Below are 26624 nucleotides of genomic sequence, written 5' to 3' on the forward strand. Positions count from 1 at the left end.
CTCTCTCTCTCTCTCTCTCTCTCTCTCTCTCTCTCTCTCTCTCTCTCCCTTTCTGTACCTCTTGCTTCCTCCCTCTTTACGATTATAGCCGTAAATTTGGATTTATGCCAGACCAATTCAATTCGCATTACGTAAATGCGAAATCATTTGGAATTCTTTTCATGTTTATGCGTTGTTTGTACGTTACACGATTGCCATTGTCCTGACTAGCTGCCTCTCTCTATCTCTCCCTTCGTTACACATGTTTCTTTCGTCTTATACATATCGGTTTTCTGTTTGTTTGTTCTTCTTTTCAAGGGAAACCGTTTCCTACTTGGTAAATCTATAGTCTATGCCAAGGCTCTGATTGATTCCAAAAAACGGTTTTATTGTTCAGATATCTGCAAATCATCACACAAATAAGTGATCACTACGGTCTCCACCATTTGAACAAACATTGAATTGTTGCACCAAAGAAGAAGAAGAAGAAGAGGAAGAAAAACCAATTGGAAACATATGAATACCAATTCAAAAGCAACTCATCAAAATAGTCAAGTATATCGAAATGGAGAAACCTTCGCATATAGTGCGGTTTTTCTCTCTCCGTGTGTGCTTCACAACAATGCATAAAACCATATGACTAAGTGTCTTTTTTAGTTGCATATGTGTGTGTGTGTGTATGTATGTATAGATAGATATAAAAATAGAAAGATGAAAATAGAAACACTAATGGACTAGTGGCAACAGAGGCAAAATCGTACATTTATTCGTATTTTTCTCTTTGTTTCGATTCCCAATACGGAGAACGGCGTCATTTTTTATGGATAATCTTGATGATTCCATTGGGAAATTCTTATTGTATTGTCATTTCACTGTTGGCATTCGAACAATTACTACTCATTTCCGCATAAACACCGTATATTCGCTTGATTGATTTACATTCAGACGCGCAGCGGCTATAAAAACAATATATATTTTATTTTCTATTTTTTCGTCCCCGTCCAAACCACTGTCCCATCATTATTGTGGTGTGTTTGTTTGTCTTCTTCCTCTTTTTCCTTTGTCCCGCTTCTTGTTCTTCGTCAAACGCACTAATTACATTACATCAGTGCTATGATCATCGAATTTATTGTACACAGGTTTATGAGCAATTTTATTGGCGCATTCCATAAAAATGGAATTTTCCGCCAATTCAATTTTTCACTTTTACGCCATATTTCGTTTACGCTGCGCTGAACAAATCACTGTTGACACTCACAAATTCGAATTTCTTGGTTTTGCTGTTGCTGTTGGATTCTTCCAGAAATTCCCTTGAGCTGTAAAAAATGGCATCGTGCGCCTCATCCGGTTTCTTCCTCGCTGCCGTGTTGTCACAGAAATACCATTGCCAAAAACAAAATGTGAAAGGAAAACACAAGATTTACATCATTTGTTGTCGAGAGTTTACCTAACGTCATCAGAGCAGCAGCAGCAGCAGCAGCAGCAGCAGCAGAAAAAATCAATTGAAATCAGCTCGAGGGCATGCATCAAATTTAAGTGGAAAAAAACGCAAATCGAATCCAAACAAAACATTGCTCTATGTATGGTTGTGACAACATACAAACACAGAGAGATAGACATACGCTTTTTCATCGAATTCCGCTCTTCAATTCGACAACGAAAAAAAAAACAATCGGGTTCCAAATGAAATAAGAGACATTGGAGAACAGAGGCGAACCGGTGACGTCAAACCATTCCAATTAAATCATCCCGAAAATACCCAAATTACAAAAGAGAGTAATGTGCAGAATGTGATCATAAAAATTTCGGACAGAGAGAGAGAGAGAGAGAAAGAGAGAGAGAAAGAGAGAGAGAGAGAGAGAGAGAGAGAGAGAGAGAGTAAAAGAACGAAGAAAAAGGAAAAAAAATCACACGCACCACAAGGTTTCCATTCACATTAATTTCGATGGTATTTTCGTTAGCGCTTCCCCATACCAGTATAATAAAAGCTCGATTAAAAATCATTTTACTCTCGTTTAATCGTTGCATAACGTCGAAAATGGTTTGTGTGACTGAAACTGAAACAATCTAAAATTAGACAATGAAAACCCGAAATTGTATCGCAGTAAAGCCATATGAGTTTAATCACTGATACTCATCGACTGCTAACGAACATTGCAAACCAATGCCATTGCGACAGATAAAGAATGAACGCACAACCAAGATTGGGGCTAGAAACAGAGGGGAGAGAAGTGAAAACGAAACAAGCACGTTGTTCGATACGCAAACGTAATGCAAGAGAGGGAGAGAGAGAGAGAGAGTGAGGAAAAATACTAAATGAAAATACCACAACTGTCCATTGGGCAGCGCACAATCAGTTGATGGCCGATTCGTTTTACAAATTACAATAATAATACACAGTTATAGAATATCTTAACAGGACGCGAACGAAAGGTAGTGGGCATATCGACCGAAACCGCAACAATAACAACAACATTTCTATTGAATAATCGATACGGACGCACGAAAATGTTGGAAAATGTAAATGAATTCACGCACGCGATCGATCCTCATAGCCCTCTCACCTCACCATCTCACCATTGATATGTGTGTCATACACGTTGACGGTGCGTGGTTTCGATGTGATTTCATTAAACAAACTATTAGTGGTAGTGACCAACGTCCAAACCGCGTCCATTCTAACAAGACAAAAAAAGAAAACAACGAAGAAAGTTTGCATCTGTTTCAATGTCAATCGGCCACACGCGTCGTCTATTCGATACCGCAGAAGAAAAAAAAGAGTATGGTTTATGCAATTCACCTAATTTTCGATTTAAAGGGTCACATTCACCCGAAATGACCGAGATTTTGACCAGACGATTCGATTCCCATGATAGCGCTTCGGTCTTATTCCGAATCTCCATTGTCATCGTTTATGATGATCATCGCACAAATGTGTCACATGCTCATCGATCAAATTGAATCGAAATAGATTCTGAGATCCTTGAAAAGGAAAAAAAAATTGAAGCACACAGCCCGATTGCTGCTGTTGCATGTCAATGTACACACAAGCCATTATTCAAATGTTAAATAAAATTAAAATAAATGGAATTAATAATTAATATCACGGAGGAGAAAGAGTTTGATGAAGCGAAAGAGAGCCAGAAGGGAGAATGTGTCGTGCCTTTCCACACGCGCCGCATAAACCAAACGAGCTTTTTGACGGCCTTGAGATTCGGTTGTTTTCTTCTTATTCTTCTTATCCTTCTTCTTCTCCTTTACTTTTTAACTCGATCGCATTGAAAAAGCGCAAAATTATACACACATCACACTGTATATATATATATATATATATATGTGTGGATTTTTTTTTCTGATTTGTCACGTTCAATATTGTTTCCCTTCTCTTTGTGTCTATAGTCTCATTTATCAAACAAGCAAAACAGTAACTTTGGCAATGTGTTTACATTGAACACGCGCGCGCGTCCTTCTTTCCAATAAAAATCCGCGTATATATGTATGTAAAAAAGCCGAAAAACTGCTCAAACGTCAGTCATAATATCATGGAGGTTTTATGTAGAGCAAGAAAATAGCACATAATAAAAAAGCGAAAGTGTCCTTTGTTATGCAGAGATTCGTTTTTCTTCGGCTGCGTAATAATAAATGGAATGTGTAAACGAACCGAAATCAAGAGATAAAGGAAGAAACGGTGCGGAGGAGGTGAACAGAGCAGCGGATCGTTAGATGTGTTTCACTTAAGTAGAAAGAATATGCGAAAAATAAAGAGGATGAAAAGACACCAATATTGTATTGAGCATTTTATGCCGATTTTGTCGCATATGTGTGCGTTGTTCACAGAGAAATAGAAGGAAGTGAGAAAGAGCGAGAGATGGATTTTCATCGTCCGTTTAACCATTACATCGTTACATTTAAACGAAATATAATCTGCACATTTTGAAATTTAGTAAATCTACCATTCCACATACACACAGTGTGCGAATTTGATGGGAGAAGACGTTCATTTAGTATTAATCGCATCGGCATTTTGAAGATTATTTTTATTGGATGTTTTCACGACGTGACATTGGATGGCGCGTTTCCATGCTGCTTTCAGGATTTTCAATTTCATTCGTCACTCAGCACTCTCGCGCTCTCTCTTTCTTTTTCTCTCTATCTGTCTAGTCCCTTCGAAAAGTCATTTTTTTGCCCATCGCAGTGAGTAGCTGTTTCTCTTTTTTGTTCGCCATGCTTTGTCCGTTTGTGTGGTTCGCTGTCATGGTGGAGAGAGCAAAGCGAAAGAAGAAAAAATGAAATAAAATTAAATGGGTAAATGTGTAAGTTCACGTCCACTTTGTCGCATTCAAATGGAGTAATGGCGAGTGTAAGCGAAAAACAGCGACTGAATATGTGTGTTGTATGTGTAATGTGTACCTCGCATGGAAATAATACGCCAAATGACGCGACGTCTCGACTCCACCAAAATAAATGACCAAGAATCCATGTTGGTTGAAATGTGTTTTGTTGTTTTTCCCCCCTTCTTCTTCTTCTACTTCTTCGATTCGGTTTTTTATTCGTTGTCGAATCGACACATGTTCTTGTGTGCACTTCATTCAATTTTCGAATGCGTTCAGTATTTTGGTGTATTGATAATTTTTGTCCGTGTGAATGCTCAAGCGTTTGTCCGGTGTTGGTGGATGAGCTGTTTTGAAACTCCAAGTGCTCTTCACTTCGTTTCTCTCGCTATCTCGCTCGCTTCTTTTTTCGTTTGTCTCGAATTACACCAAGTTTTCATTGCTCTTTTTTCGCATATTATTTTCTTTTTGATTCTCGCTTCCTCTCTTTCTCTCTCTCTCTCTCTCTCTCTCTCACACACACGCGCGCGTGCCTCTCGTTGACATTCCATGCCATTTTTATGAACAATGTTATGGATTTTTCATTTTCATCGATATTTTTGTATCGATATTAATGTAATTGTGGCTTATCGACGTCGTCGATGTGATGTGTATACGGCGAGCGGCCTCCTGTACGAAGAGATTTCTAGTCTGTTTGTTCGCTCTCTCTCCCCCTCTCTCTCTCTCTCTCTCTCTCTCTCTCTCTCTCTCTCTCTCTCTCTCTCTCTCTCTCTCTCTCTCTCTCTATTGCTATACACACTATTTTCTAATTCTTCTTGTTCTTCTTCCCGTTGCTTTTGCCATTTTCCTTAGTTTGTATTTCTCTAGATCGTTCCACATACATTTATAATTTGCTATATTTTGTAATTGAAGCGTGCGACCACATTCATATTACTCGAACCGCACATACTGTGTGTATGCTTCAACCACTCATTTTGCTACGTTTTTTTGTCGTTCTCTTTTCGTTTCTTTCCATTCCATGGACTTTCTTCTATTTTCTCAATTCGCTCGCACATTTTCCAACTGTGTTTTCATGAATTTGGTTTTTTTTTCACTCTTTATAATAACAAAAGAAGCAAAAAAGAAGGAAAGAGAGAAAAAAAAACAACGGCACACAGAAAATATATACATTTACCACTGCCACTTCTGTGGCAAAGTTCAAAAGAATTTGTTCGATACTCCGCACCCAGTTTTCCGCGTTTCGTTTTATATCACATATACATAGACAAATCAAACTCACTTGCAGCTCTCCTCGATCGTATATCCCGCCACAACACATACACACACAGCCAGTTTAATTCTCTTTTTCCGTTCCTTCTTTGTGTTTGCTTTTCTTGAGCACTTTTTGCTTCGCTCTCTCTCTCTCTCTATTTTGTGGCTTTGTTCTAATTGGGTTCAATGTTTGTGACAGCCCAATAAATTGTTGAATGAACGCTACGGTCAGGATAACAAAAAAAGAAATGGCTAACTCGCCTACCCAATCGGCAATTGTGCCTATATATAACATACGGCGTCGGCAGCGGCGACGTCGGCAGCGGCGACGTCGGCAACGGAGATGGCAAACATACACACTATAAAGTCGTTTGCGCATAATTCACTTCACACAGCAATTAGTCTAATTTTTGCGCCGTCATTGAGTTTGTGTTAAAATACGAAATGGATGATTTGATTTGATTTGATGCAATGCATTCCATGGCCGATGGATATCATGCACTTGTATGTGCGTCACACACATAAAATGGCTTGAAATTGCGATTTTGTTATTTCCCTGACTCGTGTGCGCCACACATTCTTCGCCGCAATTCAATTGAATATGTGATAAATCTCCAACAATGATCGCACTAGACTCTCTCCATCTCCTTATCTCGCTCCATCTCACTGTGTATGCGTTGTTGCGCTTCTGAACATATATATATTTTCCACATTTTTCCTCTTTTCAACCAGTTTTGAACGAATTTTTAGTATGAAATCAGTTTTATTTGATGCGATTTGATTGCAAAACCATATTTCATTGCAACGAAATGACTTCTTGGAATCAGAATTTGTTAGATTTTTGTGTTTTGTTATTTTGAATGAGTTTTTGCTTGTATAGTTTAGTACTGGTAGAAGAGTCAAAGTTATAATAACGACAACATTGATGTAGCTTTCAATTCAGACTTCATTGAGTACTTAAGATAGTTGCATTTGTCATTTTTTTTTACAATATTTTACATCATTTTCTCTTCGTTCACTAGATTTGTTGAAAAGAAATACATTTGCGAATGATTGATTAACAATCTATTCAAACATTTCCAATTCAATAACACAAAAATAACCGAGTAAACAATAATTCGAAACCCTTGAAAAAAAAAGAAGAGAGAATGTAATTAACATACAGTCTAACACACACAATCCCAAAATTACACTCAATCCAAACGCTGTCTGTATATATTGATTCTCTTGATGAGAAATAGTATAGTATAAAATGATTTAAAAAAGTAAAATACAGTTTCGTATGCATTTGTTTTGAGCTCTAATTCACACCATAATGTTCATGTTCTTGATGTCATTTGCCACGTTATAGTCCATATTCACATTTTCATCGGTCAGTTGATTTCAGATGTATGAAACTTGCAATTCATCCCCAACAATGTATCAATGGAATCGGTTTCAATTCAGTTTCAAAGCAACGGGTTTTTTCCGCTCTGGTCAACGTGATTAAAACAAACATGTGTTTTAAGATCGCTGAGCATCTCAGCATTTCGTAAGGCACGGATATATCCGAGCATATCGACGACGCATACTGTATAATACAGTGGCGTGTGTTGCTACGTGCAGCCGCAACGACTCGACCGAAGTGTGTTCAGTTGATGTGGCTGCACGCAGCAACAACATACACATTCCGGTCGAGTCGTTGCGGCTGCGCGTAGCAACGCACGCCACTGTATGCGTCGTCGATATGCTCGGATATATCCGTGCCTTACGAAATGCTGAGATGCTCAGCAATCTTAAAACACATGTTTGGATTAAAATCTCTGAAACCACAAAATTTACTGTAGAACAATTTCTTTTTATGTTATTGTCGTCGTCGTCGTCGTCGGCGTCGAAGACGCAATGTTAGGTCATGGATATGTTTTGTTTGTATCTCTTTTATTTTCTCGGAGTTGGTTTTGCATACGAAGCATAAATAGCAAATAGAATAAGCAAGATTGTCCCAAAAAAAAATTGCTGATAAAATGTGTGCGCACATTGTGTTTGCGATACAAACCGAAACAACAACACATAATACACACTATCACACTCCCACTGATAAATTCAATACGCCGATAATTTTACAATGTATCGATATAATACCGTATGATATTTAAACCAAAAAAAAAACACACACACAAAAGGTCCTGGTCCGCCCGATTATGATTCACCGGAGGAATCGCATTCATCGGATCTCGGAACGACGACGGCATACAGTCAACACAATCACAATTTGAATAATAACCACTCTAGTGCGAATTTAAATCACAGTAACAATAATAATAATCATATACATGGTGGTCACCATGCGGTTGCCAGTGATAATAAACATGAACAATACGGTTCGCGACAGGGAAGTTTAAGTTCGGAACGTGATTGTGATTCGTGCGCATGTAGCGGTGGCAACAATAGTGGTGGTAATGGCGGCGGTAGCGAAACAGAAAGCCCAAATGAACCTTATACACAGACTGCTGATAATGATGTATTCGATTGGTGGTTTCATAGAAATAGAAGTTCAAAAAAAAGCAGGTAGAATACCGTTCTCTCACACTCAATCTTACTCTGTTTCTCTCTCTCTATTTCTTGTTGTCTCTCTCTCTCTGTGTGTGTGTGTTTGCAATTTCATTCCGTCGGTTTGCTCTCAGGTCCGATGTTTCGATCTCATCTTCTCTCACTCTATGGCTCTTATATGTGACACCGCTCTCATATGTGATCAAGCGTCGTCAGCAGCTTCGTTTGATCAATCGAAATGAATGTCCGTTTTTCATTTGAAATCGGAACCGTGGTCGATGTTCCGTTTGATTTGTTATCCTTTGTTCTATAATTTGTCTCTTTGGAATTTCGTCCGAATTTGGGTTCTTCGTTTCAATTGTCGTCGCATTTTTGTTTTCTTGTGGCAACTTCATTCATTCATTACAAATCTCGTCAAAGAACGGCGTTGAACCATTCAAAGAGTGTTGAATAGCAGTAGAATATGCCTTCGCTCTCGAAACTTTGTTCAACTTTGTTGATGAAAAACTTCGATAATTATGTCAAGTGTCGCGAAAAATCGTTTTCTTCTCAATGTTAGGGTGTGTGTGTGACCGAAATCCGTGCCGATAATAGAAACAGAAGAAGAAAAAAAGCGACAAAAACTGTAAAACACTTGGATACACAACACAGATTATTTTTCAAAATATATGTTAACATTTAATATGTTTGCGAGTAATCTGAAAGAAGCCCTTGACACACTTTGGGCTAAATCGAAAAAAATCACTTTGAGCAGTTAGCATGTGCTTTGGCAAAGCGCAAAAGAGCATGCTGATTTCTCCAGTCAATTCGGCGTTTTGGTGCACATAATATGACATTCGCGCTTTGCCACTACCAGACACGCACTCTTTGTGTGTGTGTGTGTGTGAGTGTGTCCTACGACAACAAATAAAGTTTAGGTCACCTCCAATCCACTCCTTCATTTTGCCATTTTATTCGTGCTCTGTCGTGTGCTTATTGATCATTCTTTGACCACCCCATCTGCTGTGTTCGCATTTTGTTGGTGCTGTTATTTTTTTTCTTTCTACGACATTTTATACGCAATTTAACGCGTTTCGGCCGCAATGCCGTCGAGAGATTGTGAGATACCAAAGAAACAGCAGACAGAGACAAAACGTCGAGAAACATATATCAAATTGTTAACTTCAAGCACTGACACAACAACAAGAACAACAACAAAAAATAATAAGAAGAAAGACAGAAAATTGAAATGAAACGTGAAAATAATCTCGAACATTATTATACTCCAAATCTGTTCGCTTGCTTGCACACACTTACACCAATCGAAAACATTAGGAGTCGATCATCGAGTCAATTATTTTATAATGGCACTAATTCAACGTATCGATCATCGCCTGTAAGCAGTTGTTGCGGTAGTAGTCAGGGTCGTTCAAGTCCTGAAGTTGATTTAGATGGCGAAACAATTGGAGAACCACCACATATGCCTTTGAGCCCAGGTTAGCGCTAAAAAGCCTTGGTTCATACTCAATCTCTCTGTCTCAAAATGCGGTTTAGTTTCGTTGTTGTTTCTTATTTTTGTTTCTTTCACTTTTATCATTTCTGTTGTTTTATTACGTTGCACAATTTTATGTTCATTTTTTTCTCTCTCTCTCTCACTTTCTCTCTCTTTCGTTCAATTCAAATCCCTTTTATCCTTTTATTATGATTTTTCTTTTGTGTTTAATTCGATGTTAGTTCCGCCTAGTGCACTTTTTGATTTTCAGCATTTATCCTCGTTTGTTGAAATCATCAACTGTATTAAGTATGTTTTTTTTTTCGTTTCTTTATTGTTGGTGAACAAAAGTTTAAGCTAGGATTCAACAGTTCGTGGAGAAAATCTTCTAAATGCAAAACAGGAAATCGGCATAAACTAATTGCTTTTCATTACAAAAAAATAATTCTGTTGTTTGACTTGAAATTTATTTTTCGCTTTGAATTAAGAAAATTGCTTTTGTTTTTGGTAGGGTTATTTGGAAATCTCTATTTCAATGCTACATCGATGCAAGAGAAAATATTAGATGATCAAAGGATTTCATTGTGTTAGGAGTATTAAAATGGCAGTGTAATTGATTCGTTCGGCAGACGACAGATTCATGGGCTAAACAATGCGACACGGAATTGGTTGCCTTCATTTATGTTTCTTATGATTTTCGACGTATTTTCGTTTAAAAAAAATGCTACATTTAGTTAGTTGATTTTTCATTTCGATTTTATTCTTCGGTTGCATTGAAAGAGCACTGCATTCTTTGTTGTTGTTGATATCGTCCAGCAGCAAAGTCATATTTGATTTGGAACAACCCAGCTATGCACATCATCACCTTCAAGTCTCACCTATCTATTTAATTTGCTCACCTGCTACACAGAGATTCCTCTTGCAGCACATTTTTCCGTTCGTTTTTATTTGTTCCGGATGCACTGCAAAAATTAGTTAAATATGCAAAAAAAAAAAACTATTGAAATGTGTCATCATGGGTTCTTGTATTTTTCTGTCTCACGTCATTTGATGGTCGAACAGCACTTGTGTGTGTGGGGTACAGTTGAGTTTTTGTGCTTTTTTTCGGTGCACCGCATTCAAATAAGCGGCGAAACGAAATAAACAAAAATTGGAAAAATTCAAATAGCCGATATAATCGAATTGCAACGAAGAGAAAGGCAAAACAATAAAAAAAAAAATATTTTATCGGTGGTGATGGATAATTTTCTGACTGTGTGCGCTCGGTGGCGGAAATTTGATGGATTCGTTAAAACGAACAGAGAAATAAAAAAGACAGTTCCAACTGCAATATACATAAGATGCTAAACAGCCCAGCAAATGATGAATCATCACTTATATACAGATCTTCCGAAGTGGTGCTAAACATATTTTACTACCGATGCATAAAAGTTTTAAGTTTTTGCGCGCTTATAAAATTAAACGCATTTAACAGAAACCCATAAAATTGAAGACTTGTGTCTGAAATATATGTAACATAAGAGAAAAGAAAACCAAAATCCGTCGAGGGATTCGGAAACCATGTATTCATATATAAAATATCGAAAATTAAATTCATCCTTCATGACATGTTGTTCATTCAGTTCCCTTTTATTTGCCATATCCGCCCATTTATGTTGCAAAATGTCTGTATTGCATTTGTGAACAATACAAATTCGTGGTATATTTTTCTGTTTAATTAAGCATTTTATATCAAGGAAACTAATGAAATTGCAATGCATAACGAAGACACCAACACAAAAATTTGTTACGAAAATGAATCACGTAAAGCGCGTCACACGCGCACCCACAAAAATTTTGAAAAGTGATCCAGTGCAATTTCTGTTGTTGATAACACAACACGAATAACTGATAAAAACTCGAAATCAACATTTGAACATTCGCCTCCCACGATTACGCAGAAAAGTCGCAACGAAATCCAATCTAACTCGCAATACGTGAACAACACAATATAACAGACACCAACACATACACACAAAATGACAAACACATACACCAAACACACGTACACCATGATGAAAATTGAGTCAAGCCCAACATAAAATATAATAGAGGGGAAAAAATAGAAGAAGCATAAATATGCGGAAAGAATGCGAATCCAGCATACCATTCGTGTCGATGTATTTGTTTCAATTTTAGTTCAATCATTATCCTTCCAATCACGTTCATTATCATGTAAATGCAATTCTATAGATTTAATGCTACTCTATCAATCATCATACTCCTTTCGACAATACGAATCGACGTAACGACAATTTCAAAATGAACATGGAAACAACATTCTCTGAAAGGATATAAACTAGACTAGCGCATACATATTTATATATATATCCAGCCCACTAAATGACAAAAAGAGCATTATCATCATCATCATCATGTTGCATGTGATTCCACGTAAAAAGTTCATTAAATACAAGTTCGCTTGCTTACGTCGCTTCTTTGCCGTGAAAATTTATTTTCTCTTGTTTTCACTTTCTCTCTTTTTTGTTGTTGTTGATTACTCTCTTCTTGATTTCATTTGATCTTTCTGCCTTATGGATGATCTGTCGTTACATACATTTACGACAATCATTATTTGCTTTTTTTTAAATTTTGAATGGCAATTTTTTGTTTTTTCATTCTTTTGTTTTGTGTTTTCTTTTCATTTTAAGACAACTAATTTCAAATTGAAGCCTTACAAAATCTCTGCAATTGGAAAAGGATGAAAATAGAATACAATAAAAAATCGATGCATGTTATCAAGCCCAACTTGATCTGTCTTGAAAAAATCACAATTGTTTTTTTTTAATTTTCCAAACTAGTTTTTTCCAGAATCAAAAATTCATTAACTAGCCCACGAGTATTGTCGTTGGGCAAATTTTAGTTGAGGCCAATCAATTACAAATTGATTAGTTTATACTTTTCATTCCTTCTTTAGCTTGAAGTTTTGTTTCGTTTTTTGTAGAGCAGCATAATGAAAATAGTGAGTTTTTTTAGAAATTTAGAAGGGGGGAAAAATGAGATTCTCCAGATATTTTCTCTGAACACATCATTGGAAATGTTGAACAATTTAAGGAATGCCTTTTATTTCCTAGACAAGCAAGGTAGTGGTTTTAGCATATTTTATCGCGAATTATGCGACTGAAAAAGAAAAACAGAGAAAAAACACACGCATAAAAAACGTACAATTCGAAAGCAATTAGCAAAGTTGTCAAGCAGTTATATCGTTGATATTTACAATCACATCGATATACCTTGATTTGTTGATATAAATGCATTTTTTTTCGTTTATGTTTTGAAAATGTTTTTTTTTTTGTTTTGAAAAAAATATGGGAACTAATGGATTTCTTTTCGGTGATTGTGTTGGTGCGTTGTTGCGATGGCGCATTTGGCACGATTTCCGTTGTTTTCCTTTGCTTGTATCGTTTTAGCTGATCTTCCATCGTACATTACCCGTTTCCAATGGGATATGGCGAAATACCCAATCAAGCAATCGTTGCGGAATATTGCTGATATAATTTCCAAACAAGTTGGCCAAATTGATGCTGATTTGAAAACCAAATCGGCCGCTTACAATAACCTCAAGGGGAATCTGCAAAATTTGGAGAAGAAACAAACGTAAGTGTTTCTGACGATTTTCGGCAATATCTTACGAACACACGACATCCATTCCGAATAAATAAACCAAACCGCACGGAACAAACATAAAACCGAATTCCCACATGATGATAAAACTTCTTTTTTTTTCATTTGTGCGTGTGACTGAGATTAACCGATTTATGTTTCTATATATTTTGCTACAGTGGAAGTTTGTTGACACGTAATTTGGCGGATCTAGTGAAAAAGGAACACTTCATTCTCGATTCCGAGTATTTGACCACATTGCTGGTTATTGTACCAAAGTAAGCATTCGCCCTTCCACCCTAGAATATTCTTTGTTGTGGTGATTGTGACCTTTTATATCGATTTTTAATCTCTTGTGTTTCTTACAGAGCGAATGTGAACGATTGGACCGCAAACTATGAGAAGATCACAGACATGATTGTGCCACGTTCATCTCAATTGATTACCCAAGATGCTGACTACGCACTCTTCAATGTGACACTTTTCAAGAAGGTGCGTCAACCATTTCTCTCTCACTCACTATCAGTTCACTCGAATTTTATTCATTTCAAATGACATTAACAAATGTGTTTCACTAAAATGTTGTCAATGTTAATTAAACACACACACACACACACGCATTTTGTAGGTGGTTGAGGAATTTAAATTGCATGCTCGCGAAAAGAAATTCGTCGTTCGCGATTTCACTTACAACGAAGAGGAATTGGCAGCTGGCAAAAGTGAAATCACCAAACTTGTGACCGACAAAAAGAAGCAATTCGTAAGTGTTCACCATCTCCGCCCTGTTTTTTCAACTAAAGCCACTCTATTCAATGAATTTTCAAGCAATAAATGCATTCAATTGAACATTTTCAAGTAGCAATCATAATTTAATATGTGGAAAGAAAATTGAATTCGCTGTTTATACTGAATCTGAAGAGAAAATGTTAATTCGGTGTAATTTTGATTTATTTAGGGTCCACTTGTTCGATGGTTGAAAGTGAATTTCAGCGAAACATTCTGCGCCTGGATTCACGTCAAAGCACTTCGTGTATTCGTTGAATCGGTTCTCAGGTGAGTGCATTGCATTACTAAATGTGGATTTTACTCTACTCTCACCAATGAGAATTCGGAAATGATTTTAACGGCATTTTTTGTCTATTTTTATGTAGGTACGGCTTACCCGTCAATTTCCAAGCAATTTTGATTCATCCAAACAAGAAAAGCGTCAAAAGACTGCGTGATGTGCTCAATCAGCTGTACAGCCATCTGGATGGCTCAGCATCAGCTCCTTCAAACAACGCTGATGTAAGTGTCAAGCAATTAAATTAAGAGATCATGTTTGAATTTCGATTGTTATTTAAGTTTTTTTTTTTAAAGATCTCCAAATAAATTGGCGTTAATAATCGAAATATGTCTAAATTTGATTAAGAAAAAAAAACTAATTCCGATGCTATTCTTTTCAGAATGTCGATATTCCCGGTCTTGGATTCGGCCAATCCGAATACTATCCATACGTTCACTACAAACTAAACATCGATATGGTGGAATCGAAAATTAACTAATGGAATGGCAATAATACAAAAACAAAACAAAAACCCCCGAACGTATCCAATACATTTCAATCCATACACAGAAAAGAACAACAACAACAAAAACCACAATTACTTACTTTCACCAAGCCAGCAATCAATATAAATATTATGTATTCCAATCAATTGGCAAGGGCGATAAATGTGTTGCACTGAAACGTGAAGAGAAAAGAAAAAACTGAGAAAAACCAATATACAATTTTCCAAACCAATTCATTTGAAACGTTTGAATCTTTTAAAGAGAAAAAAACCCTATATGTATATGTTGTTCGATCGGACAGATATCGATTTGAAACCAATTATGATTTTATTTTGAAACGTGATGGGAAAACGACACATTTTCAAATAAACAAGGTCATCAAAAATACTTCTACTTATTTATAACATGTTTCACGCACAAATGTGCCGCGTTTCAAATTTCAATTCGAATCGGTCAATGATTTCGGTCAGTTATTCCAAAATATATATCCATAAAATGGACTTGAATTGATTGTTACCCGGTTTGCGTCTATTTTTTTCGTGCTTCATTTTATGAATTGAACGTTTCAAATGTATCCTTACTTAGAAGTAGGTGTAACGTATTTTCGTTTCGTGTCATACACAAGCCAATAAATATATGTAAGGCGTGCAGTATGACACAGCGATAGAATTGAATAATTGCAGTGACGTCGCAATTGTGTTGCGTTTCAAAAGGATGTAAAGATTCGAGAGCTGTAAATCTGCACATTTTTAACAACAAAAAAATAGATGATTCATTATATTTGGCATCATCCATTTGTGTTGGCTGGAATCAACCGTATCAATTAAGTCCGTAATTTTGCCACATATTTTGACATCCTGGTTATTTTGTTTTCTTCTTAATTCTGTACATATCGCACCCATATTGAGTCACCAAAACCAAATCAGTTTTTTTCCTTTCTTTCCATGTGGCTAGAAATGTGTGTGGGTTCTTGTTTTAAATGCGTTCAATGATTCCATTATTTAAAACAAAAAGTAACAAAGAAGTATGTGTGTGTTGTTCGTAATAAACTTTATAAGGATCTATCTTTCTTTCTCCCAGTAATTTCATATATTTTTAGCATCACTTTGATTGCAATTGACAGCCAAAAGAAATCAACACACACACACATACACGCAAGAACAATTCTATTTAGGGCAGCCAAGAGAAAGTGATAGAGACACTAACACACACACACACACACACAACTTTGTGAACTTTCTTTGTTAATTTAATTCTTATTGTATATTTTATTCGCTATGTAACCTTTACAATTTGTCGAGACAGTTTAAACAAACAAAAAAATTTTTTCTTTCCCTTGTCCTTTATGTACACAGTAATTTTTTTTTCTTCGTTCTTCTTCTCTCCTCCGGTTTCATTCTTATTATTATTTTCTTTTCTTTTTTCGTTGTCGTCGTCGTTATTTGCTTATTTTTTCTGAGTTAAGATCGAAAGTAAATAGAGAGAAAGAAAAAACAAATCTATATATTTGCCAAGAAATAGGTCGAAGAACCTGACAAATTACGAGAATAAAAATGGAACAAATTGTTTTTGAGTTATAACACACAAAACGTTACATATTAATATGATGATGCATATAATAGTGAGGAAATCAATTTTAATGAGAACATTGTAAATGATCTAAAGAAAAACAACAACAAAACACAAATACACGTTGTAAAAAATGAAGGAAAAAAAAATAATTATGTAAAAAGACAGTATTTTAATCGATAGTGAAAATAAACGGATAAACAAATTTTGTTGTGTTAATAAAATAGTTTCTTTTTTGTTTGTTTCTGTTACAATATGGATTTAAATGTTGAAAAAAAAACGAAGATTTTTTTCACGAGAAATGCACGCATTATTTCAATTCCAACAATTGAATTAGACTATGTTAAGGTCTTCGATCATTTTTTGAGAGCAAGGGAGAGAAAGAGAGGTAATATTTTGGTTTTAATCACATTTATTTCCCATCGCAAAAAAGGTTCACATTGAATTGGTTTCATTTCATGCAATATCACTCAATTATTAGCTCACACATTCGGTACTGTGTTTTATTGCGCGTTTGGCCTGGTGAACATGTTTGGTAACCAAACTTTGGTTTTGAACATTTACAAGTAATGCACATAAGTAGAAACAAGAAATATTTTCAAGTGAAAAAAACACATTATGAAGTGAAAAACAAATAGAGACAAAATGGGCAAATCCGACATATTTACTAAAAAAAAAACGAGAGAACAATAAATAATTTAATTGAAAAAAATGAAACAACTTTCTTCTGTAAATTAGTCTAATATATTGTAGCTAAAATGGTCAACCACAAGAACAAAACCACATCCAGCGATTTATTTTATTAAATTTAAAGTAAAATAAAGAAAAATTCCTTTGAATTAGAACGATACTAATGGATAGTTAACTATTCAAGTTCAATGTCTTTAACAAATGAAGCAAATTGTAAAAAATAACATATTTAAATGATCAAATGATATTGAACATACAGTTGTGCCGTCTGTACACGTGTACATACAAAATGAATGGATTCACTTTCGCCATCTCATACCTTACTCAAATGGTGTGTCATATTAGAAATTCTGTTTCGTTTCCAAAAAACAAAACAAACAACAACAACAATTCATATCAAAAATATCGACATTCCAATTTTTACCGTAGAATTGAGTTGACCAAACCATAAAATTGTCACAATTTGTTTTTTTCTTTCATTAAATCTCCGAAATATTATTTTTAAATCAATAAATGGGATGCAGCAGCTAAAACGCAACAAAAAAAAAATGGAAAAAAACAAGAGAAGAACATTTTTTTCATTCATAGTAGCCAAATCCGTATTCATTTGATCTTAATTAGAATATTAGTAATAAAAAGAAATTGTTTCATGGTTGGTTTACCTTTTAAATTTAATTCAATTATTAAATTCAGTCAGTTTGTTTATTTTCTTTTTATCGTTTATATTCGTAATAACAATTGAATAAAAATCACAGAGACAACGGTGAAATCAGAATCATTTCACAAAACCGAATGCCATTTGAAAAGTAAGAAGAAGAAAAAACCAAAACTTTTAAGAAGGAAAAATTTAAACAATAAAGATATGTTTATCACCTGTTGTTCATGCATATATATATATATATATATATATAAACGATACCGATGGTTGTGTGTTTTTATTTCACCATGAAACTATGTGCAAAGTTTTTCGTTTGTTTGTTTTTCTTTTAGCATCATCGAATTGCTTCGTATTGGAATTCTTTCCGGTGTTCGTTGGTTAAACGGTGTGAATTAGTTTTCAGGTTGCGTCAATTCAGGTTGCGTTTTTGGGGAATACCGGCCACAGCAGAAAAAAAAGCAACGATGTGTTGAATGCCATTTACCTGGTCAAGCGTACAAGTTTCGCGCATCGATGCGTCACCTAATCAAACTGGTTAAACACAAAGCCGAACGCAAAACCTTTTCGGCCTGATCTAAAATGTTTCAGAAATTATTATCATCACGGTTGTATCTAGTTATTATTTTCATATGAATCTAGACACAACTTGTTTTTCTCATTCGTTTTCAAGGCCGTTCGCGCTTGTGTGTGCGTGTGTGTGTGTGCAGGAGCGCGTTGCGTCCGCAAATCCAATCAGTTGTGGCTTTTCCCTTTCTGCGAACTTGCTGACCGCAAATTTAATTTATATAAATGAATGAAAAAAAAGATGGTTTTTAATGGCACAACCGAGTGCCAGCCATTTCAGTGAAAATAGTCGCGAAACGTTCGACTTCGAAGTACACACTAAGTTGACGATTGCAAAATGTTTACCGTGAAATTGGTGGTTTTTGTTTGTGCAGTGGCATCGTTTTGTGGTAGATTAGACTTTTACATTTTCTTGAACTTTTTTCGTTTTTATTTTTGTTGATTTTTAGACGAAGACATTCTTCCCACTATTTTCCATAGCCTGGAGAATAAACTAGACAAAGAAAAAGTTTTTGAATATGAAAAAACAAACGATTTTTTTTATTCAATCAAATTCATCAAGCGCAATTTTTGATACAGGTGCTTTTCACACATGCCCCGGTCATAAGCATTATGAGGAAATGAAATGCACTCCAATCAGAGATAAAGATGAACCGAAAGACGCATGCCCATCCCGGTAAATCAAATTTGGTTCAACCTGCTTTTTGTCTGAAATTTGACCGAGCACGAAATAAAAACTCCGTTTCAAAATTAGATACGAATGTCCCGACTTCAAAGTGCTCGATCGTACCAAGTGTCATTTGGATGGCAAACAATTCAGCCTTGGCAATGAAATTTCAAACAGTTTACCAACATGCACTTCGTCTTGTACATGCGATGGGTAAGACTTGCAATTCATGAAATGTTTATATCGATTTCTTGAATTTATTTTTCAATTAAAATAATTCTCATCCAACGGCATTACAATTTGAAAATCGTTACACCCAACCAACTGTATACAGGTCGGATGATGAATTTGGATTCTCTTGTAAATTTGATGAGTGTCCTGAAGCAAAATCGGCACCACGCTTCGATTGTGTCTACCAATTTACCATCGATAGCTGTTGTTCGACCAATTTACTGTGTGACAAAGCCATAATCGAGAAATTGCCACGATGCTGGAGCGATGGTCATGAATATGTTAAGGGAAATTTGATTTATTCACCAAATGCACCGTGCTACAAGTGCTTGTGCGACGAAAAATACGATAATAAAACGGACATTTCACAGAATCCAAGCTGCAATCCCGTCCAATGTGGCATTGAATTGCATCAGTTAAGCTATTTACAATTAGGCTGTATTCCGGTTTATTTTAACGACGGTCTATGCTGTCCATTTGAATTCAAATGCCGTGAGTGTTCGATTTTGTTTCCTATTCGAGTTTATTTCTCTTTAGATTTTTTTCGTTGCTTCAACACAGTTGTGTATATAAACGTGTTTTAATCTCTCTTCCCCGTTCTTTCTCTCCGTCTCTTTCTCTCTTCATCATTTGAGCAGCAATTGAAACGGATATGATTGAAGCAAAAGGCATAAAATCAGAGCACGTCTGTAAATATGGCAATCAAACATTGAATATTGGCGATGTAATCAAGACAACTGACCCATGCTTGGAATGTTCGTGTCAAACACCGCCGATGGCACAATGCGTCCGTACAATTACAACCGAAAAATGTCATTAAATCCAATCGATGTCTTTAATCCGCGGGCAAAAATAAATGGATTTTCGATTAAAATAACAATAAAGATAGATTAATGTGATCGTCATGACATAATCTCGTTTTCATTAGCCCATTTGCACGCGACAAGAAGTTGAGAACTTTTGTTCCCTTCTTCTCTTTCTGTGCAAATCATTTAGTAATGAGTTTGCAAATTATTTTGATGTTTTTAATTTGAATTCGTCCGTAATCAGAGTGATTCACCGAAATGCTGTTGCTGTTGACGACCTTCTACACCCAGCATCCAACACCACGCCAATTAGGTCATTTATTGAATCATAGCATCACAGTGCAGCAGCTTACTGCTTTAATTTGTTTACGTTATTATTATTACTATTATTTTTCAGTTTGGAAAACGAGTTTTTACGCAAATCAACTACAAAGGTAAAATTAAAATGATTAAAACTTTTTCGGGCGCCGTTTTCGATGAAACCGAAAATGAGTCGAGTCCAGAATAACGAGTTTCTTCGTGGGAATAAAATTGTGTTGGAAATTCATGCCAAAATCATCAAGTGCATAATTATATCATGCAACGTAGAAAATATGCATTCGGTGTCGTTGTTTTTATTCGGTTCAAAGGTTGCGCATGAAGGAAAGATCCAATTAACGATACTTTGAACTCATAGTCGGTTTTTTTTTCTGCATAGAGTGAGAGAGAGACGGGAAAATTGGTTAACAGGGCGTTATTTATAAACCAAGCTAGCTAATAGGTTTTGTTAGTCGTTTGCCGTTCGCTTTTGGTCGTTGTTCATATGCACTTTAAAATGGAACATTGTTCTTATCGGAAGTAATAAATATGAAGAGGGAGAGAGAGAGAGAGAGAGAGAGAGAGAGAGAAAAGGCACAAAGTGCCCTTAGTCAGTGTTACTGCACTCGAATGCAAAAGAAGCCAATGTTATTGGCATAAATAGAATTCGAAAACTTTTATTCTATGCCGGTTTGGCGTTACACAAGGGACATGCACACTTGTTTACACAATTCGAGTCACTTGCAGACGATTCAATATCTCAACGTATAAATTCACTTATAAATCGACAGCAAAACACAGTCACACACACACATAAAGAGTCGAATGATTTAATTCACCCGGTTATATTTCTCGACGATGTGAAGACAAAGGCTAGATAAGATCATGATTTAGGAAATGATATAAATCAAAGGTAATTTTACGCTTCAAATGCTTATTGTTAAGCAAAACCATACAGTTCAAGTAAATTTGATTCGGTGATCGAATTCGAGGTACGCGTTGAATGTGCACACATGGTTTGCTATGAATAATGGTTTAAAATGAATGCACCAGCATCGAAACACCATAGTATTGCTTTTTTTTCTGCCAACTTTTTCTTCTTCTCTTTAATGTAGGTTATCACACAAAATTGATTCATTCAAAATTCGATGGTGCTGAGTACCCGAGTGAAGTACTCAAATGGAAAATAAGCTCAAATGCAGAAGAAAAATGTAATTTATGTATTTTGGATTGTCTGTCGCACTCTTTCATTCATTGTAATGAATTTCAATTGTGGCAACGTGTATAACCAGCAATATTCCATAAGTGATGTGAGGCAACAACAAAAAAAGACAAAGCGATTTGGTGCGATACGACAAGAGGTAATACAAGCGTGTGATGTAATTGCTTGCAAAATATCTTCATTCTTATTTTTGCACGCGAGCGAATAAAAGTGACAGAGAGAGAGAGAGAGAGAGAGAGAGAGAGAGAGAGAGAGAGAGAAAGAGAGCTTTTTGTCTGCTTCCTTGGTCGGTGTGACAATACAAATGAGCGAGCGAGTGCACATTCAGCGATTTGTGTATAGTCATCTCAGTGTGCTCACGCCACACTCCATTTGTAAACATTCGCGGGAGAAAAAAAGCTCTTGAATTTGATTTTCATTGTCGATCGTATGTTTTCTTTCACATATTTTGTTGTGTATCATTTCAATTGCAATTGTAAATTGCATTCGTGACATAAAAACCGAAGCGAATTGTTGCGACTGAAATCAGTGTACCGTTGACTGGAAGCCAGATTGGATTCGGTTGGAGTTCCCGGAGTCACACAGTTGTGACAGTTTATTGCTTTCAATTTTATAAACACAATTCGCTAGCGAAACTTAGAAGTAGAAGGAGAAGTGGAGAAAACAGCACCACAAATAAACAAACAAATTACTTGAAAAATAGTTTAAAACACAATCGGTGAGCATAGCGAAGAAAAAAATGACTAAATTACTACTGACGCTGATGTTCTTGTTGTTTGGTGTCACATTTTTAAATGGTAACGTATTTCTCGCACAATTTCGACCATTCCAAATTTTGAATTTTTTACATGCAAAATGAATTTTAAACGGAATCACGATGTTAGGCATTTTCGGGCGTTCTTTTTTTTTTTGTCTCGGTTACACTGAACAAAAGAATTCAACCTGAAAACATATTTCTTTTTGTTTACATTTTCAACGACCCGAACAAACCGTTCGAATTGGATTTGATCGTCACTACATAAGCTAATGTCAATGGTCAAGGATGCGATGATCACAAGTGTAACGAGCAAATACCGAATCATTATTATGAACTCGGTTGTCGTCCAATTTACAATGAGACCAATTGTTGCCCAATTAGGTGAGTTTAAATTTGTTGTATGTGATTGAATTAAGTTTTTGTGCGACGAAGCAGCAGCAGCACCGTCACATCGTACAACAGCATTCATTTTCGCTCATTCGCTGCGCGATTATGTTGTTGTTTGTGGGTTTTTTGCGGATGAACCTCTTTAGACTTGTTTTCAATCTGTTTGTTCAATATTGCTTCTTTTTTTTCTTATCTTTTCGTTTGTCGTCGGTTGTTGACGCATGTAATTCGCGTGATGTGTGATTGTTGTTTACTGATGTCATTGCCAGATTTGAGTGCCCGAAACTAGAAAACGACGGAAAATGCCATGTAAATGGGAACTCGTACAATCTCAACGAGAAATTGTCGGATTCTGAGGAGCCACTATGCAGCGCTGCCTGCTATTGTGCCAAGACAATGGAGTGAGTGCCATTTTTTGTTCTGGTTTTCTTCAAGACAAAGTTTGAACACTTTGAATCAATGGAAAAATGAAAAGCAAATTTTATTGACATTTTTTATTTTAAACACGAAGACTTCTGTTTTTTCTTCTTGAATTTATTTTCATTTCAAATCTTTTTTCCAATAATCCTTCTATGTCATATTTCCGATGTTTTTTTAATCAGTTTCCAAAAAAAAAAAAAATTAAAAAAATCTATTTCTACTGAATGCAGTGGCATGAAATTTCGATGTGCAAGCATCGAGTGTCCAGAGGTATTCAATGGTCCAAAGCTGGAGTGCATCTACCAGAGTCAATTTGATCGATGTTGCGGCAAATACGAGTGCAGTAAGTGTTGAAAAGTGTGTTTTATAGCGGACCAATCGCCGATATTTCTAAATGTTATGATGTTCCACTTTCTGATAATGCCACTGTTCGGCTTTCCATAGATCGAGATAAAATTGTTGAATTATCACGTACACGATGTTATTTAGAGAACAAGGAATATGTTAAAGGGCAAAAAATGTTTTCCGACCGAATCGGCTGTCATACATGCATATGTGATGAGCATTGGAGCAACACAACCATTGTTAACAATCCAAACTGTCAAAAGGTGAAATGTAACATTGAAATCTATTATGCGGACCGTTTAATGGCCGGTTGCATACCAATCTACTATGGAAAGTCCAATTGCTGTCCAATTGACTGGAAGTGTCCCGACCCAAAAGATGAGATAATCTCAAGTAGTACGCATCAAGTGACACTCAACGATACACAAATGATGTGCAATTTTGGCACTTTAGCGTTAAGAATCGGCGACAAAATCAAATCGGAAAAGTATTGTGTCGAATGCAGTTGCCGTATTCCACCGATGATGCATTGCGTACAGAATGGTCACTGCTAAACCGAAAGAGCTAAAATTATCACAATTTTATTTAATATTATGTATTCTAGATGTGAGAATGTTGTGCGTGTAAATGAATTTTCATAATTTCGAATAAGAAATAACGAAATGCCACAGATTGGTTTTTCTGTGCTCTTGGATTTTATTGAAGAAACAAAAGAAAAACCATACGAAAATATAAATACTTACAAAACCAACGAAAATTTATGAGTTTATGAATTTCATTGCATGCACTAGACGTCATCGTTGGGCCAATTAAAATAAAGCAAAATAAAAATATTGGCTTATGAATATCCATGGTTGCATTGAGAGCATTGAAAGTAGGTAACGTAATTTCCATCAAATACCATACACAATATTGAGCAACGAAGAAGAAAGACTAGACTGAAGGAGGGAGAGTGAGAAAGGCTGTAGATTCAAAGTATACTAAAGAACAGACGAAAATGGTGGAATGTCTGCATATATATTGTTGATGGCTTTTATTACATGCGTTGTTTACTCTGCATGTCGCTTGGGACGGGATAGAAATGGAGCCATACCGACTCGATAACAGATTAACATAACCGTTCGAATAACACGACGCAAATTCTTTCCAATCATTTGGCCATGATTTGTACTTTGATTAGAGCACAGCTGATCGACCCCGATACAGGCGGAATGTTTTGTCACCACAAAACACACTGATCTGTCTGCTACGGTTCCTGCTTGGATACACCCATACACATATACACATACACGTGGCACACGCAGTGCACCCAGCAACCATCGGCAGAGATGAAACGTCGCACATTTTACAAACATCTCTTGAATACATAATAGTTTGGCTCATCTCATGTTGTCTTCATAAATACAAATGCGTTTTGTGCTAGTGGAAAACTCGCGATATCTGTTGTTTTTTCCCTTCATTTTCCATTTCATGTACAATTTGCGATACATAACACACATGCTAGGCATGAGGGAAAGACGAGCACGTGTCACTTAACATGGAGACGCTTTGATCATTGCAGAGATTGGAGCGCGTGTTCGTGGATGGATAACAACGGATTGTCGTGTCACATGGCTGTGCAGTTCTGGTGATATTTAATCGAATATACATATATATGGTTGGAATACATTAAAGATCGAAGAACTTTGGAAGGAAGCAGAGTAAACGACACACCCCAACGAAAGCCTTTTGATATGTCCTCATGAAATCGATGTGCTCGGTTTATGTGTTGGTCCAGACGAAAATTCCCTTGAGTTGATATGTATCCAATTTCAAAGTGAATTAAATATTGATTCTTCTAGGAAGCAATCGAAGGGCAGAACATGCTTTGGCATAGCAATGCCCAGGAAATTCAATGTCATGCAGTTACTGTACAATTGGCATACCCAATATATACGGTCTCCATGTCAACGGGTCACAGGCTTGACTCAGGGAGGGTTAGTTCTATTGCGTTCCATTGACCAACACACAATTGGCTATGTTATGTATGCTAACCGATCCAAATACATTAGCTGGGCTAGTGTGCTCTCTGAACACATTTTCCTCCTCTCTCGAAATTTTGTGTATACATAACGTGTGAACCAATTCGAATATTTGGCTGAATAGTGTTATGATGTCGCGTATGTGAACTCATGCATATTTTGGATGGAAAGAATGGAATTGATGCTAGTGCCAGAATGATTTGCGTCGCCTTTTATATTTCATTCCATGCAAAAATGAGTGAGAGAGATGAAAAAAACAAACACAACGACTACACATTCAAACACTGGCACAGCAGCAGTTCTGCAATAAATGTAACGAACGAAAATTCGCGACGACATTGCGCCCCACACTGAAAGCATACACATCATGCACACATAGCATACACATTCCGAGCATGACATGGAAATGGTGTGAACAGCAGCATGCTTGTCTGTGTATTTCCCAGATAGAGAGAGCGAGCGAGAGCATATATGAAAAATCAACCGAGAAACGAACACAAATAAATGCGGAAGACCTAAATTCGCGAAAAGTGGAAGAAACAAAAAAGAATCAGCCATACTCATACGGACTCAGGCTGAGAGTGAATGCCATGTCGTTTCGAGTGCAAAGCACGAGAGTCTGCCTTATAGCACACAACGAGCGTGTATATATAGAGCGTGTTCGATTCCGTTGAACTGGTTTCGAGTGTAGTATTATTGTGTGTGCTTTTGGATTTGATGTTTCCATCGGGCGGTCGATGCCCAAAATCGAGTGCACGAATAACATTCAGTTCGAATTGAACCACCCAATCGTACAGTCACTCATATACTACTGTTCTTGTTCTTGTTCACACACTTTCTCTCTCTCACGTATTCTTTCACAACTCAAGTTAAGTCCTCGAACATCGTGTGAAATTCCGCACTGCAAAGCCAACCAAATTTGTTTATCTCAAGCTCGGTGGTTTACCTTTTCCACTAAATAGAGACTGTAAAGAGAGGGGAAAAAACAAATCAAACGACCGTTTCTTTTCTTTTTCTCTCTCCGTGTGTGTGTTCACTTCCAATCAATCTCAATTTTTTTGTTGTTTATCATCACTAAATTTGTACACACTTCTTTACCTTGTTCGGTCGAACGGAATGTAAATAAACTTTGAAAACGAAAACAATTTTGAAACTCGTAAAAAGAGGAAGAAAAATAAAACAGGCACACACGAAAAAAAACTTGTAAATAAAAATCGGCCGCTTAGTGATGTTGGC

The 26624-nt window shown here is 36.3% G+C and overlaps 3 protein-coding genes across 6 annotated transcripts in view; all 3 read left to right on the forward strand.

The window, feature by feature from the left end:
* The window catches only part of LOC129577029 (V-type proton ATPase subunit C), a 30814-nt gene extending 14267 nt beyond the window's left edge, over nt 1-16547 (forward strand). For 2 of the 4 annotated variants that reach the window (XM_055463395.1, XM_055463396.1), the window contains exons 4-12: nt 7724-8108; nt 9405-9565; nt 13011-13197; nt 13383-13481; nt 13572-13695; nt 13832-13963; nt 14159-14256; nt 14355-14490; nt 14649-16547. In XM_055463395.1, the coding sequence (XP_055319370.1) occupies nt 7724-8108; nt 9405-9565; nt 13011-13197; nt 13383-13481; nt 13572-13695; nt 13832-13963; nt 14159-14256; nt 14355-14490; nt 14649-14747 (1421 nt within the window). In that variant the 3' untranslated portion in view covers nt 14748-16547. The remainder of the gene's footprint in view (nt 1-7723; nt 8109-9404; nt 9566-13010; nt 13198-13382; nt 13482-13571; nt 13696-13831; nt 13964-14158; nt 14257-14354; nt 14491-14648) is intronic. The other 2 variants (XM_055463397.1, XM_055463398.1) reach the window with 1 other exon arrangement.
* Nucleotides 16548-18474: 1927 nt separating this feature from the next.
* LOC129577030 (uncharacterized) lies at nt 18475-20046 on the forward strand. Its single transcript, XM_055463399.1, has 5 exons — nt 18475-18624; nt 18815-18911; nt 18990-19115; nt 19237-19625; nt 19772-20046. Exons 1-5 carry the CDS (start codon nt 18573-18575, stop codon nt 19951-19953), a joined length of 846 nt encoding a protein of 281 aa, XP_055319374.1. The 5' UTR covers nt 18475-18572; the 3' UTR covers nt 19954-20046.
* A 1739-nt stretch (nt 20047-21785) lies between these two features.
* LOC129577032 (uncharacterized) lies at nt 21786-26588 on the forward strand. The gene is made up of 5 exons (XM_055463402.1): nt 21786-22255; nt 22482-22596; nt 22872-23003; nt 23253-23365; nt 23467-26588. The coding sequence occupies exons 1-5, from the start codon at nt 22198-22200 to the stop codon at nt 23919-23921; spliced, it is 873 nt and encodes a 290-aa protein (XP_055319377.1). The 5' UTR covers nt 21786-22197; the 3' UTR covers nt 23922-26588.
* The last annotated feature ends 36 nt before the right edge of the window (nt 26589-26624 follow it).

Source organism: Sitodiplosis mosellana, unplaced genomic scaffold (genome assembly GCF_009176505.1).
Source record: "Sitodiplosis mosellana isolate CC-2019 unplaced genomic scaffold, AAFC_SMos_1.0 Smas_scaffold_6197, whole genome shotgun sequence".
NCBI classification, from domain to species: domain Eukaryota; kingdom Metazoa; phylum Arthropoda; class Insecta; order Diptera; family Cecidomyiidae; genus Sitodiplosis; species Sitodiplosis mosellana.